Below are 14,933 nucleotides of genomic sequence, written 5' to 3' on the forward strand. Positions count from 1 at the left end.
GGCGGGGGAGCGTTCACCGGATCAGGCCTAGCAGTAGCGCCGACTGGACTGTCTCCATCCGCTTTCAAAAAACTGGATTTAGACCCAGTCCGAGGCCAAAATGAGAGCGTCCGGGCTCGTGCTAGCGCTGGCCCACACCGGAATGGTAAGCTTCTCTCGTCGTTTCCCGCGCCATGTGGTGTTTTGGTGCGTAATTTTGGCTTTGTTTGATGCACGGCTCTGCGTCGTTTGCATTCAGAGAAAATACCCAAGGGCTCTGGTCTGCTGTCAGTCACAACGTGCCCTGAACCTGGACGTGTTCCGTGCTGTTAGCCTTTATGCATGTCCTATATATGAAGACACACATGTAGCCAACTGCTCCAACACGTGCACGCGCTTCTACACATGCACGCGCTGGTCCATTTTGCACACCGGCACACGGCTTTGACTTTCGCATTGTAAAGAATTGTGATGAGATTTCCTTTGGCAGAATGTAAGCACTTCTGTTGTTGAACTCGGACTCACTGCGCTCGATGCGATCTTTTATCTCGACGTTGGCTACCTGGCTCCACGCACATTTTCCCCTTTGCACGATGTTCACCACGGTAGCCTTGACCAGGTAGACAGAACGCTGTTTACGTTCTTACAGGAGGCTAAACGTGTTCGTAGCTATAAATGTGGCGGTGATTCCTTAACTTTGGAGCAGCCTTAGGACTTGGGGTTTGTTTCATGACACAGTTATAATGTATTTTCCACTGGAGCACACACAGCAGGGTCTTTAACCAGATGAATGTAGCCCGTCACTAATAGCAACATATTAAAGGTCCAATATTACGCGAAATTGACTCTTGTGAGCTTCAAGTCATGTTATAATGTCGTTTCCTCCTCAAAAACACACCTGGAGTTGAGTTTTGTTTCATTCACACATGTTTGAGTAACCTTTTATTATCAGTCTGTCTACATCTCCAAAGCTCAAAACGCTCTGTTGCACCTCGTGATGTCATGAAGTGGTAGCCGTTTTACCTTTTGTTTAGTAGAGACTGGAAATTACACGGATGAAAATGATCCAAATGTTGTTTAAAAACACAATGTTTTACCACATGACATCACAAGGTGGAACAAGGTGTTTTTTGTCTGTGAAAACCTAAATATGCAGGATTTGTGTGATAAAACGTGTGTGAATGAAACAAAACACAACTCCAGGTGTGTTTGTGATGAGGAAACAACATGATAACATAGATCAAATTATAGTTTAATACCGCACCTTTAAAGAACATGGTGTATTTATTAAACATATCTTACATCATGGACATATTGTGTTTATGAAAGAGACAACACTCGCACCAGATGTGATAACATTTCTTATCAGAAATGAAATTTTTATAAAATGCTCCAAAAAGTACAAACTGTGACCAGCAGGGGGAGTATAACTATTTTTGCAAAGTGTATCGTATTTTAGCGCAGTGTAGTGTTCTTTAAGGTGTGCTATCATTTACCTGGGATGTTCTGTATTAATATTCTTGTGTTTTATCGCTTAAAGAGCTCGTATGACGCTATATTCTGATATAAATTGTAATCATGTTTCCTCATCACAAACATACCTGGAGTTGTCAGATGAACAAAAGAGATAGGGCGCTTCACTGGGTCATTAAGAAGTTAAAAATAGCAGTACAGGTGCTCTACGAGGGTTAAACTTGTAATCCTAACAGAAACTTACCCTTACTGAAAAATGTAAAAGTGGGCAAAGTCCTTCATTTACATTTTTCAGTAAGGGTAGCTTTGTGTTAAGATACCCGGAGTTGTGTTTTGTTTCATTCGCACATATTTAGCACACCAAAACCCTAAATATTTAAGCTGAGTTCTTCTCTCTGAACTGAAAACACTCTGCTACACCTTGTGCTGTCGTGTTAATCCAAGAAGTGCTCCACTGTGTTTTCAAACTCCATTATTTACCTTATTATTTTATTTGGATATTTTATTTTTAATTTCAGACCTGGAATTGCCAATTTCTACTAAACAAAAGGTAAAAGTTGTAGCTGTTAACTTGAAAACTACCACTTCATGACATCACAAGGTGGAACAGAGCATTTTGAGCTTTGGAGATGTAGACTGATATTAAAAGATTACTCAAATGTGTGTGAATGAAACAAAACACGACTTCAGGTATGTTTTTGATGAGGAAACAACATTATAAAAGTCAATTTTGCGTAATATTGGACCTTTAGTGTTGTTGTTTTGGTTGCAGTACCACAAGTGGCCACAGGTGGAGTATTTTTGTTTTACGTTACATTTAATATTTCTGTCTTTCTCCGTTTCAGGATGAACCGACGCCAGAATGAGTGGGTCGTGCCCTCGCCGTGACCTCTCCGTCATGTCCGCCACCTCCTCCCTCAAACACACACGGGTCTATGGCTTCTCCAAGAGGGACCGCTCGCCTTCGCCTTCCCCCTCCCCGGCCACCTCCTCCTACAGCCCCCTCCGGAGACTGCAGCACCTAACCACCAGGGTCAACCAGCCAGAGACGCCCCAACCAACGCAAGAACCGGACCAAACCTGGGAGTGGTCCAGAAATAAGGAAACTAAAGCGGACAGTAAATGCAATTGGATTGATTGTCACAGCAGGAAATCGTCTAAAATCCACGATAAGGATGATTTTGGGTGCTCTTCTTCTGGATATAAGCAAAACGATACGCCAATCGGGACCAGTCAAAACAAAGACGGCTGCTTTTCAGGTCCTCCCAGCCCGGCGTTTTCTCTCGATAGCAATAGCCCCTTTGCTAACGGATTCCTACATTTTGAGTCTTCGCTATTTGAGGACGATGATGAGGACAGTAGCAATAAACCGCCAAACATCGAGGGAGAGAGAGACTTGGGGGACAATAGAGAAACTTTGACCCCTGCTCCGGACGTAAGTGATGTAAATAGAGAGTGTAACATGGAAGGGGGCGGGGCTGAGAGGTCGGCCAAGGTGGTGACGCGTTCGCAGTCCTCGGGTCAGCGTCGGAGATACTGGGACGGATCGGACGACGAGTGGGAAAGTGACACGGAGCTGTTCCTGTTCGCAGACAGTCCCCTCAGAAACGCACTGGTGAGTTTGGGCTTGACTCTCACAGTGAAATAAAAAGAGAGCTCATATTACGCTATTTTCTGATCTGTCATGATGTTGTTACCTCATCATCCAAATAACAACAACAGAGCGGTTGGCTGCTTTTGTGGCTACTTGGCACAGACACTGAGCAGCTTTTGAAACTCAGCCTAAATATGCAGGGTTTGTGGGTTAAACATGTGTGAATGAAACAAAACACAACTCCAGGTCTGTTTGTGATGAGGAAACAACATAATAACATAGATCAGGTTGTAGTTTGATACGGGACCTTTAAAGACATGGTGTATTTATTAAACATAACTTGTATCATGGACATTTTGTGTTTATGAAATAGACACAATCCAGGTGGAAGTGATCATGTTTCCAATCAAGGGAAATAAAAAAAAATGCTCCAAAAAATACAGACTGTGACCAGCAGGGGTAGTGTAACTATTTTAGCAAAGTGTATCGTATTTTATCAGAACATGGTGTTCTCCAAGACAGTGTTTCCCAAACTTTTTTTCTAGGGACCCATATTTTAAAAGTCACAAACCTTCGCGACCCAAGTCAATAAACATTATTCGTAAATCACAAAATAAAGGTGGATTTGATCATTATTGAACATTAATGAGGATATTTTATTGAGTGATCGTGTCTCTCTGAACAATTAGTTTTACTCAAGTTTTAAACATTAAAAAACTGTAATTGAGCCAGCAATAAAAGGATCCATAAGTTGCCTATTTGGACATTAAATGTAGCCCATTTATTTTTCTTTTCAGCATTCAATTGAACCAGCAAAAATGAAACAAAATAGTCAATAAAATAATTACAAAAAGATTAGAAATTATACAAAACATGTCTTAACATTTCAACATGTGTCAGAACTGTACATTGTAGACCTACATGCAGACCGTGACATGGTGAAACAAAAAAAAATCTCTTGCGACCCACCTGAGGGTCACAACCCAGTCTTTGGGAAACAATGCTTTAAGCTGTGCCCTCCTTTGCCTGGAATGTTCTATATTAATATTCTTGTGTTTTTATCGCTTAAAGGGCCCGTATTACACTATCTTCTGATATAAATTATAATCTTGTTTCTTCATCAGAAACAGGCTTGAGTTGTGTTTTGTTTCATTCACACCTGAGTTTTTCTCTCAAACTGAAAACACTCTGTTCCACCTTTTGATGTCACCTTCACTTGAAACATTTAGATTATTTCAGCCCCAGAATTTCCTCTCTCTACCGGACAAAAGGTAAAACTTAGCTGTTAACTTGAAAGGTATCGCTTCATGACATCACAAGGTGGAACACAGCATTTTGAGCTTTAAAGATGTACAATAGACAAACTAATAATAAAGGGCTACTTAGACATGTGTGAATGAAACAAAACACAACTCCACTTTTTGAGGAGGTAAGAACATTTTAGCATAGCTTAAATTTTGTGTAATGTAAGACCTTTAAAGGCATTCAGATCTTTTCACAACTGTAAGAGCATTGAGAGCAGTGTTTGCCGTCATGGTAATGCTAAAAACAACTAGCATGCTAACAACGCAGAGCATAAAACTGCTCTGATTAAATGTAGACAGCACCCCGCGGTCTCATTTTAAACCAGGGGTGGGCAATCATTTTTTCCATGGAGCCACGTGAGTAACAGAAAATACTGAGGCGGGCCGGACCAAAACGCTTAACTCACATTTGCATAATATTAATTGTATTTCTTTATAAAAGCAGTAAATAGCATTGTTTTGACAAGCTGGTGAGACTGGAAAGAGTTTATGTTATGACTGAACAATGAAAAAGTGAGGCTGCCTTACAAAAATGTAATTACAAACACCTCTGAAATAAAAGCAATGCAGCTCTAGTCCATGCATGAGCCTAAACGGGCCATTCAGTCAATCAAAGGAGCTGAAAAATGCCCAGGTCTGGTCATAAGAAATATTTTTACGATACAGCTGCACTGGGACAACGCAAATGTTACTTTATTACATTAAAATAAAATAAAAGCCCTTTAAAATAGTATTGCAAAAGTAGTCTGTTGGTGCTTGTGCTTTTAAAGCTACTGACCCAGCCCTGTTGTATTCTCACATATCACCACTAGAGGCTGTCTACATTACTGCTGTCTGAAAGTGTCAAGGTCAAAGTCAAGGTTTATTTATACAGCACATTTAAAAACAGACAGTGCTTGACCATATAGATAAAAACAGAATATTAGAATACATAAGTAAAAAATGAAAGTGTGGCAGCTTTGGCCTGTGTACTGTCCAGAATAGTCAGAGTAAACTGCAGTAAATCTGGTGAATCACTTAAATAAAAACTGTCTTTTCATCCTCAGAGCACTCAGAGTAAGTCACTGGCCCCGGTAAAGTACTTTGAAGGAGAGGTGGTCTGGGCGAAGCTGAGCAGACGCCCCTGGTGGCCATGTGAGGTCACTGCAGATCCCAGTCAAGGCTGTTACCACAAGGAGAAAGGTGAGTCTCAAATAACAATCAAAATCAAAAGCTTGGACGCACCATCTCATTCATGTTTTTTCTTTATTTTTACAACTTTCTACATTTTATATACACACAGAAGAAATTAAATATATGAAGTAAATGATATGGGATTATGTAGCAAAGATAAAAGGTAAATATCTACTAGGGATATAACAATAACTGAAATATCGTGATATCGTATCGTCAAAGTAAAGTTCTCACAATAATATCGTGGACCATCACAATATATCGAATTACAAGTCTGTTTGCTTAAATTAAGAGTTATGTTACAGCAATAGCTAAAAAAGACAGAGAGAACTACATATCTTGTGTAGACTACAAGAAGAAATAACAGTTCTAAACACTTTTAAGTCTTAGTTCTTTGGATTAAGTCTTGTTAAAGCTTTTTAAGAGGAAATAGTAGCATATTCAATTTTGTTAACCTCCAAAAAAATATTGCAATAAATATCGTACAGAGAGATTTGGATATTGTTACATCCCTAATCGTGAGCCTCCCCACCATATTGTGAGCTTTCCCACGATATTGCAGTAAATATCATACTGTGAGGTTCATACCGTGACAATATTGCATCGTGAGACTTGGATATCGTTACACCCCTAATATCCACATATTTTTTAATATAAAGTATATTCAAATCCTCAAAGTATCCACCTTTTGCATTGTCAAAAATAATATGTAGACCTATTAAAAAAAATTTTCTTCATTACATAATTCCATACATCTTACTTTACATGTTTCATTTCTTCAATTTGTATATAAAATGTAGAAAGTACTGAAAATAAAAAAACAAAACAGAACAAAAAAAAAAAACGAATGAATGAGAGGGTGGGCCCAAACTTTTGACTGTGTTTATTTATTTATGCCTGGTAATGCTTGTCTCTTGTTCAGATGTTCACTTAGTCTTGGGTATTTCGAGTATTTGTAGTATTTCTTGTATTTTCACTATATTGTGTATGTTTGTTCCAGAGCCCAGTGACCGTCCCTGCCGCCTGTACTATATTCGTACGTTCGGGGAGAACCCAGAGGAGTCGTGGCTTGAGGATAAATTCATCCACATTTTTCATGGAGGGTTTCAGTTCGAGCAGCTGCAGCGGAGCAAAGGGAAGCATAAAGACAAGAACAAGAAGAACACTGTAAGGACCATTACACAGGACACTATGGCTGTTTCTGTTTTATCAGTAGCTTAATTATCCTTAAAAATATACGCTATGCAAATCAGGGTGAATGTGGGCTCGAGCACAATAGGTCTGCGTTAAGGCGGTTTTAAAAAGCCCATGTTACGCTATTCTCTGATCTACTGTTTGTTATAATGTTGTTTCCTCATCACAAACACACCTGGAGTTATGTTTTGTTTCATTCACACATACCCATGTGTACCTGACAAATCATTGCTGAAACGGTTTTAACGTTCTGGAATCTTACGGGCAGGTAGTAATTAGACACAGACGGGTCAGTACTAAACCAGGACTAAACCAGGACTAATCTAGAGAGAGAGAGGGTCTGCAGAGCTCGGTGTCCACACTTATCTCCATGCGGCGCGTAGCTCTGCTCCTGTCCTTTCGCCTGTGGTCACTCAACAGACTACGCGGGCCACCTCCAGACCTGTCCTGACAATGAGTCCTGGTTCAGTTCTGGTTCAGTCCTGGTTTAGTCCTGGTACAGTTCTGGAATTAGTCCTGGGTTAGTCCTGGGTTAGTCTTTGTTTAGTCCTTGTTTAGTCCTGGGTTAGTCCTGGGTTAGTCCTTGTTTAGTCCTGTTTTAGTCCTAATTCAGTCCTGGTTTAGTCCTGGTACAGTCCTGGAATCTGTCCTGGTTTAGTCCCGGTTCAGTCCAAAAATGGATCCGTGCAGGACTCTCCCGGGCCGTACAGAAAGAATAAATAACTTACATTATTTCCATTATTCAATTATATTATTTATTATCCGAGTCTGAACAAAGTTTTATTTTGAAAAATGACCAAATACTCTCCATTATATCCGTCTATGACTCACTCTTAAGTCATGTAATGATGCGTGTCTCGGGCACGTGATACATTAACACTAATATTAAACCCACAAGCTGTGAAATTAGTAAAAGACAGATGTCTCTGGAAACGTTTATTATTATATTTTCAAAATACCACAGTTTTTGTGTTGGTCATATTGTTTTATTTTGTCGTATTTACCCTCCACACCTTAAAGGCCGAGCTGTGAAAATATTGTCTGACATTAAATTGGTCCGTGGTGCAAAAAAGATTGGGGAAGGTTGCTGATTTAGATGATAATTTATTTAGACTAAAGGTAAAAGGAGCTGTTAACTTGAAAACCACCACTTCATGACATCACGAAGTGGAACAAAGCATTTTGAGCTTTGGAGATGTGGACAGACTAATAATTAAGAGTTACTCAAACTTGTGTGAATGAAACAAAACACAACTCCAGGTCTGTTTCTGATGAGGAAACAACATTATAATATGACTTAAAAGTGCACTGTGTAACTTTTCTAGTGCTTTTCTCCATGATGATGTTGTTGTTGGCATTAAACCTTTCTACCTTCATGGAGACCAAACCAGACCAAGTTATAGGTCACAGTCAGAATGCCTGTTTTTCTAGGTATTTTTGAGCTGTAAAACCACCAGTAATTGAATAAATGTAAGGCAACGCTGTTATACTGTGGAACATTCCAGACAGAGCAATGGCATATTCATAAAAACAAGTAACAATAAAGGAATAAAGGGACATTACGACCTCTCGATTTAACTTGCGTGTCCATTTCAGATTGCCAAGCGCTTCCTGGACTCTTGGAGCTCTTCTGTTGCCGAGGCCGAAGCTCTCCTGGAGCAGAGATCCAACATGGCTTCCTCCTTCCTCTCCGCCCTCGATGACCTCCCTCCGCACAGGTCTCAGTCTCCAGAACTCGAAGCACTTCCTGCCTCTTCGGACCTTTTTCATACAGACACATCGCACCTGAACATGGGATCTATAACACCTCTGAGTGAATTCACTAACAAAACAAGCACTTTAACCAAGATTGCAGGAAAGAAAAAGTTAAAAAGTAAATTGAAAATAACAACAACGCCTAACTCTTTGGAACATGACAGTGGAGAATGTCCGTATTGTGATCTAGACTCTGTCCCTAAGATCCTCTGTCCGAAAGCACTTGAACGCCACGCAAAATCTAAAACTTCAATTTCCACAGACCCTCATATGTCCACGCAAGACAAAGAAGTGAAAATGCATCAAACCGAAGTCCACACCGGGCTTTGGTTCAGCAAATCTAGCAAAGATCGGCGTCCAAAAACATTACCAGATCGAACACTTTTTAGCAAAGTCTCGAAAAAGAAAAACTCCTCTTTTGTGGCCTCAAAAAAGATTGTCAGAGATTGTACTTTTTCCTCAAATTTATCTTTTGGTTTTGGTGAACAGGTAGACAAAACTAAACCAAATGAAAATGTCACTCTTGAACCACCAGTGCAGCTAAAAGAGAAACCCGAGGAGACTTTTGGTGCTAAGAAACACGTGGCAGACAGACTTGAAAGCTTTGTTGATAATACATCTTCAAGCAACACTAAAATGGACAAGTTTTTGAGTGAGAGTAGATTTTCAAGTGCTCATAACATAACAAACCCAATAAAAAAAGCTGCAAGTCAAGAAAAGCTCGTAATGGAGCCTAAAACAGAGCTACGCTTAGAAGTAAACACCAGTAGCAACAGCAACCCTGATATCTCTTTGTGTGTTACTAAGGATGTAGCAACGAGCTCAAGGACTAGCTTGGTTAATAAAACAAAAAGCAGTCAAAATAAGAATACAAAACAATCTGAGCAAAATATTGTCTCACCACTTCCAGAAGAAAATTTAATACCTGGAATCATTTTAGACAATTCAAATCCATTGATAAAACTGATGAAAGAGGCAGCGTTACTGTCAAAAAATAAAATTCCTTTTGTTAAATTAATACGCAAGAAGATTCCTGTCAATTCAGGGCAAAATTCTGTGGGAACTGTTGGCAAAGACGATCAATCAAAACCAATTAAAGATCTGCGTGGGTCAATCAGAGAATTGGAAACAAAAGCGAGCAAAATCAAGAAGGGGAAATATAAAAAGTATAAAGGCAAAAAACAAAAATGTGGACGCTCATCAAAAAAGAAAATGAAGGTTTTACTGCAAAATAATCAAGAGAATTCAGAAGAGTTGGTTAGCCAGAAAGAGACAAAGCGAACTTCTGCTGACGATGTTAAAGAAACTGTGGAGCAATGTTTGGAAAAGCGAAATTCTAAAAATGATGAAGTGAAGTCAGATGAAAATACAAGCAAATTAGACGCGAAAGAAATTAAAAAACGTGGCCGACCTCCAAAAACCAAACAACCGTTGCCAAAACTGACTCATTTGGGATCTACATTGAGATGCATTGAAAAGTTAAGTCGTCAAGAATTGCTCAATAGTTTGAAAGAAGCAGAGGCAAACGCGGTGAAAGTGGCTGATTCGGAAGTCAAAACAGAAAAGTCTAAAAAGCAAAAAGGTGGTCGCCCAGCTAAAAGCACTCCCGAAACATTGTCAAGTCCAGTTAAGCATTCGACAATGTTTGAAAGTTTTGATAGCCCAGAGAAAGACGCAAACAAGACAGATGAGACAAAAAGTGAAACTGCACTAGAAGCTAAATTAGCAAAACAAGCAAAGAAGTCTAAAAATTTTAAAGCAAGTCGGTCATCTAAAACTTCCTTGAAAAAGCAGTCAAAGGAAAGCAAAATTTCAATATCAGAAGATGTGGAGAACAGTGAGCACAACGATTTAAATGTAATGGACGACCAAGATGAGACCGACCAAGAATTTGACAAGTCTGTAGTTAAAAACCTTCCTAAAGATGGACGCCTTGCTCAAATTCCTTCAAAATCTTCGTCGCTTCAGGAGGAATGCGTTGAGGAACTTTGTCAAACTGATTTCAACAATAGCGACCACAGAGAAACGAAAACTTTAACTGACCTGAAAGCAGATTTAGTGAGGGAATCAAGAAATGTCCAAGCATCGAAGCATAAAGGACGTTCCGCTAAAATGCCTTTAAAATCACCATCGGAGAAAGACACACAGGAAACTGGTTGGGCAAGTGACCCAAATGAAATGAGGAAAAATCATGGAGAACCCGATCTCAGTGTTGAGTTATCTAAAAAATTTGAAAACTCACGGCGCTCTACGAAATTAGCATCATTGCAGAATCAAGTCATCCAGGTGTCAGCTTTGGAGAGTGTGAATAAATTATATCCAGTTGGTGACAAAGTAGATTCTAATTTGACAAAAGAGTCTAAAATAAAAGGTAAAAAGGCTAAAGATGCTAAAATTCCTTCAATTACAAATCGAGCTAGCCAGGCGTCAGTGCTGCCAAGTCTGACTGAAAGTGGCCAAAGTGAAATTGGCAATCACGCTTCAAAAAATATTGAAACTGCTGATGCTAACGCGACAAAAGAATCAGAAATGGCTAAAGACAGAGAGACTAAAGTGGGACGTCATGCTAAAATTACTTCCATGTCCACTCCAGTTTGCAAAGACTCGACAGAAAGACCGTATGATTCAAATGTTAGCGATTGTTGTGACGCGAGTAAAACCTCAAAACATGCAAATTCTAACTTTGACGAATCTGAATTCAAGTTGAAACAATCACTGATGGAGTTAAAAGTCAAAACCAGCACTGAAAAGCCTAAAACGAGAATTGATGACCAGTTAGAGAGCTACAACGTAAATAAAGTTCTTTTCCAGTCGAATACCAACCCAAGTGTTCCGAAAGTTCAAGAGAAACGCAATTTCAAAAAGTCGAAAAAGCTAAAAGATCGTTACGGTAGATTTACGTCACTACATCGCCTTTCCCAAGAATTAGCATCGCAGTATGACAGTGCAGTGGAGGCTACCAGCGCAAATATGCTCGAACTTAACATTGCAAAGTTGAGTTTAGAAGATTCAAGGGAAACGTCAGCAACTACTGCGACTGCTGAAATGAAAAACGCCAAGGTTCAAAATAACAGACAGGAGCAAGTTTTGATGGAAGTCAGTGAAACTGGCGACAACAATGGTACAAATCAGTTATCTGTAAGTAAACAAACAAAGCTAGATTCTGACAATTCTGAAAAAGAAAAGAAATTTGATCATTCCAAACAGCCTCTTGTTAAAAACCCTCCAAAAACTACCTTGTTAAATCAAAAAGGTGACGTACAAAGCGTAATTCAATTGAGCAGCCATGAAAACCGGAAAAAACCTACCAAGACACAAAACACAGATGTTAGTAAAGTTAACCATGAAGAATTGGAAGTTACCTCTGAATGTACAATGCCGATAGTAAAAAAACTGAAGGTTGGGGGCCTACCTAAAATGACCGTGGACTCGCATGTCTGCAAGGAAAGTTTTGAGGAAGAAAAAGCTAGACAAGAATTGACAAGAAGCTCAAAGATGTCAGATCCAATAGTTGCAAAAATAAACTTAAGAGATGCAGAAATTTCAGATTCAAAACATTCCCAGAAGCCAAATGTTGTACCGCTAAATCCAGCTTGTGTTGCCTCATTTGAAAGTAGTAAAAAGTTTAATAAGGACCAAGATATGTCAACAAAGAGTATAGAAATGACAAAAGACAATGTAAAGGATTTTAAATGTTTCCCAGACTCCAAACTCTCTCCTGTTAAAACGCTAAAAGCGTCTGGCCATGAAAAAACTATTCCAAAATCAGGTTTGAATCAGACTAGTCATAAAACATTGGAAAGAGTTGATCAGTTGAATTACCAAACATTCGGCAAAACATCGGAAAATAAAACCAATGTTAATTTAGAAACCTTGGAATCTCTTTCTAAACATTCAGTGGTCAAGAAAATTAAAGATGGCAGCTCTACTAAAATTGATGCATTTGCAAATGAATCTGTTCCACCTTTATGCGAAGTTGAAAAAATAACCCACCCTGAAATGAAAAAAATTACAGATTTACCAGAAGTTGACCAAGTAAAAATTTCAGACTCCGAAAGCGCCAGAACCTTTGTACAGAAAAGAAAAGTTGGTCGTCCATGCAAAATTGTAAAGGAATCAGTGCCCATTCCAGCAAACCACATTTCACCAACTAGAAAAATAGAAGACTTGATCCACCAGGAATCTTTACCAAACAATGAAATGAAAACACATGACAACAAGACAACTACAATTAATCTAGAAGAGGCCCGAATTGCGTTGGAAGCTATAAAAACGCCAAACATCCAGAAACGTAAAGTTGGACGTCCTGCCAAAATTGTAACCCCAATCACCCATTCTGTCCCACCTTTAGGAAATGACGGAAGACTGAAGGCCCTGGATGACTTGACTGTTAAAACCAAGAGGCGGGAAGATGTATCTTCAGTAAATTTAGAAGAAACTCACGTCGAAACTTCACAGGTTAAGTTAAAAGTAGGCGTTCCAACTTTAGACTCAAATCAAACTAATCATGAGACTACATTTGAGACAAACTCCAAGGCAGATGCTGGTATAACTACTGTAAAATCTTGTGCTGAGTCTAAAAATCCTCTGGTTAAAAAGTTCAAAGTTGGTTCTCCAAGTAAGACAACAGCTGAAGCTTATACAAATCAAGCTAAAGAGGTGTCTGTAACTGAACGAGGGATTACAAAAAATCATTTTGTAGATAATAAATGCGTGAAGGTTCTCAAAGCTAACGCAAACTTGGAAGTTACTGAAATTTTAGTCGATTCCAAACAAGCTTTATTTGATAAGTACAGAGTTGTCCAATATCCAAAAACTGAATTATTACCAAAACAAAGAAGCACAGGTTTTGAAGAAGAATGGCAAAAATATGTATCAAAAAATGTAAGGACACATGAAGATGCAATGATACACACAACTAAAGAAAATCAGGAAACCGCAGAAGTCCCACCCGACTGTTTGAAAGTCAACAAACAGAAAATGGCCCCTAAAATTTTGGCATCAGAAAATCAACCTAAGTCAGTTTCAACCGCAGAAACAACAGGTGAAGCAACATCAACACCCAAACTGGATGTTGTTATTGATAGAACCGACCAAAAGACACCTGAAACCCCATCTATCAAGGAAACAGCAAAAAAATTTAAAGGACGATCTGCGAAAATAGCATCACAAACAATGGTAGATCAAGACCGAAATGTGCCTGCGATTAAAAGTTTGGAGGAGTTAGTGAAACAACAAAATTCAAAAGATATCGAACCAACGCTGGATGGTACAATGTCATATTTCAGAAACGATTTTGTTGAAAGTGTACGTCAACAAAGGACTCACCAAAAAAGTCCACAGGTTCTAAACGAGGAGTATTTTGAGAAATCTTCACTTAGAAAAAACTTGACCGAAAAGGATTTTATGAAGTCCAGGGACCTCGACCAACAGGATGTAATCACTTTTGACGAATTGCAAGAGAAAATCACGGAACCTCCCCCAGCTCCAACCCCAATCCCAGAGTCTAATATTGAGCCACTTTTAAAGAAATTAAAGGTGAAAAAGTGCGTTATTAACCTGTCACAGTCAATGAAGGGGAAGATTAATAAGGATTTTACCTCTGAAAATACAGAAGTTAAACGAATCACAAATGCAGCAAATAATAATGAAGAGACAGTGCTGGATGCTAAAATGTCTGTGGACAGAGAAACACAACCAACTGAGAAAAGTGAAGTAGCAGATAATGAAAATGTCGAGAAAGATCAGAGTAAATCTTCAAATCAAAAGAATAAATGTAAAAGTTCGATAGGAAACGCTAGTCAGACGGTACCTGTGGACTCTGAACGGAAAACTGTTATAAATGCAAAAGAGTTGTCTAAATGCAAGGGTCCTAAAGGTATTGAAAATTCATGTGAAAATGAAAAATGCCGTAATAGAGTAGATCAAGACAGATTTGAAAATGATGTGCCAAGGACTTCGGATCTTGAGAGTTTTGAAAATTTTGAGAAGCATTTTACCGTGGATTCTTCAAGTCCTGAATGTACATTGGTAGATAAAAGCCAAAGTTTTGTTAAGAAATTGGACGCTAAAAACGTAAATAAAACTTTACCTGAGCAGCCTGCGCATCTCCCAGCAAGCAGTAGACTCATGACACGAGCTTTCGAAGCGATGGAAGATACCGAGCAAAAGAAAGAGGCGGAGAAATCTAAGAAACACTCAAATTCACAGAAAAAAACTGCCAAAGATGCGCAAAGCTCGTCATGGAAACCGGAAACGAACTTGGACTTCTGCAGCGACTTGGAGTCCGTTGAAAATTACTGCAACAATAGGTTTTCCAGCCCGAGCATGTCTCCGATCTCGTCAGCGTCTTCGGATGTGAACGATTTGGACGTTGAGGTTAAGAGTGAAGAAGAGGGAGTTTTGATTTCCTCGACTCCTCCGGTGGACTTCATACCTCTGACGTCAAAGGTTTCGACGAA

At 39.2% G+C, this 14,933-nt stretch overlaps 1 protein-coding gene across 1 annotated transcript in view; it reads left to right on the forward strand.

Moving 5' to 3' along the window:
- Positions 1-463: 463 nt before the first annotated feature.
- Positions 464-14,933, forward strand: part of nsd1b (nuclear receptor binding SET domain protein 1b) — a 41,621-nt gene continuing 27,151 nt past the window's right edge. Inside the window, 5 exon segments of the mRNA XM_055148357.1 lie at positions 464-598; positions 2,298-3,067; positions 5,397-5,532; positions 6,524-6,690; positions 8,314-14,933. Coding sequence (XP_055004332.1) covers positions 2,315-3,067; positions 5,397-5,532; positions 6,524-6,690; positions 8,314-14,933 — 7,676 coding nt within the window. The 5' untranslated portion in view covers positions 464-598; positions 2,298-2,314.

The sequence above is a fragment of the Boleophthalmus pectinirostris genome, unplaced genomic scaffold (genome assembly GCF_026225935.1).
Source record: "Boleophthalmus pectinirostris isolate CB_2022bp ecotype Guang Dong unplaced genomic scaffold, ASM2622593v1 HiC_scaffold_12, whole genome shotgun sequence".
Taxonomy (NCBI): Eukaryota; Metazoa; Chordata; class Actinopteri; order Gobiiformes; family Gobiidae; genus Boleophthalmus; species Boleophthalmus pectinirostris.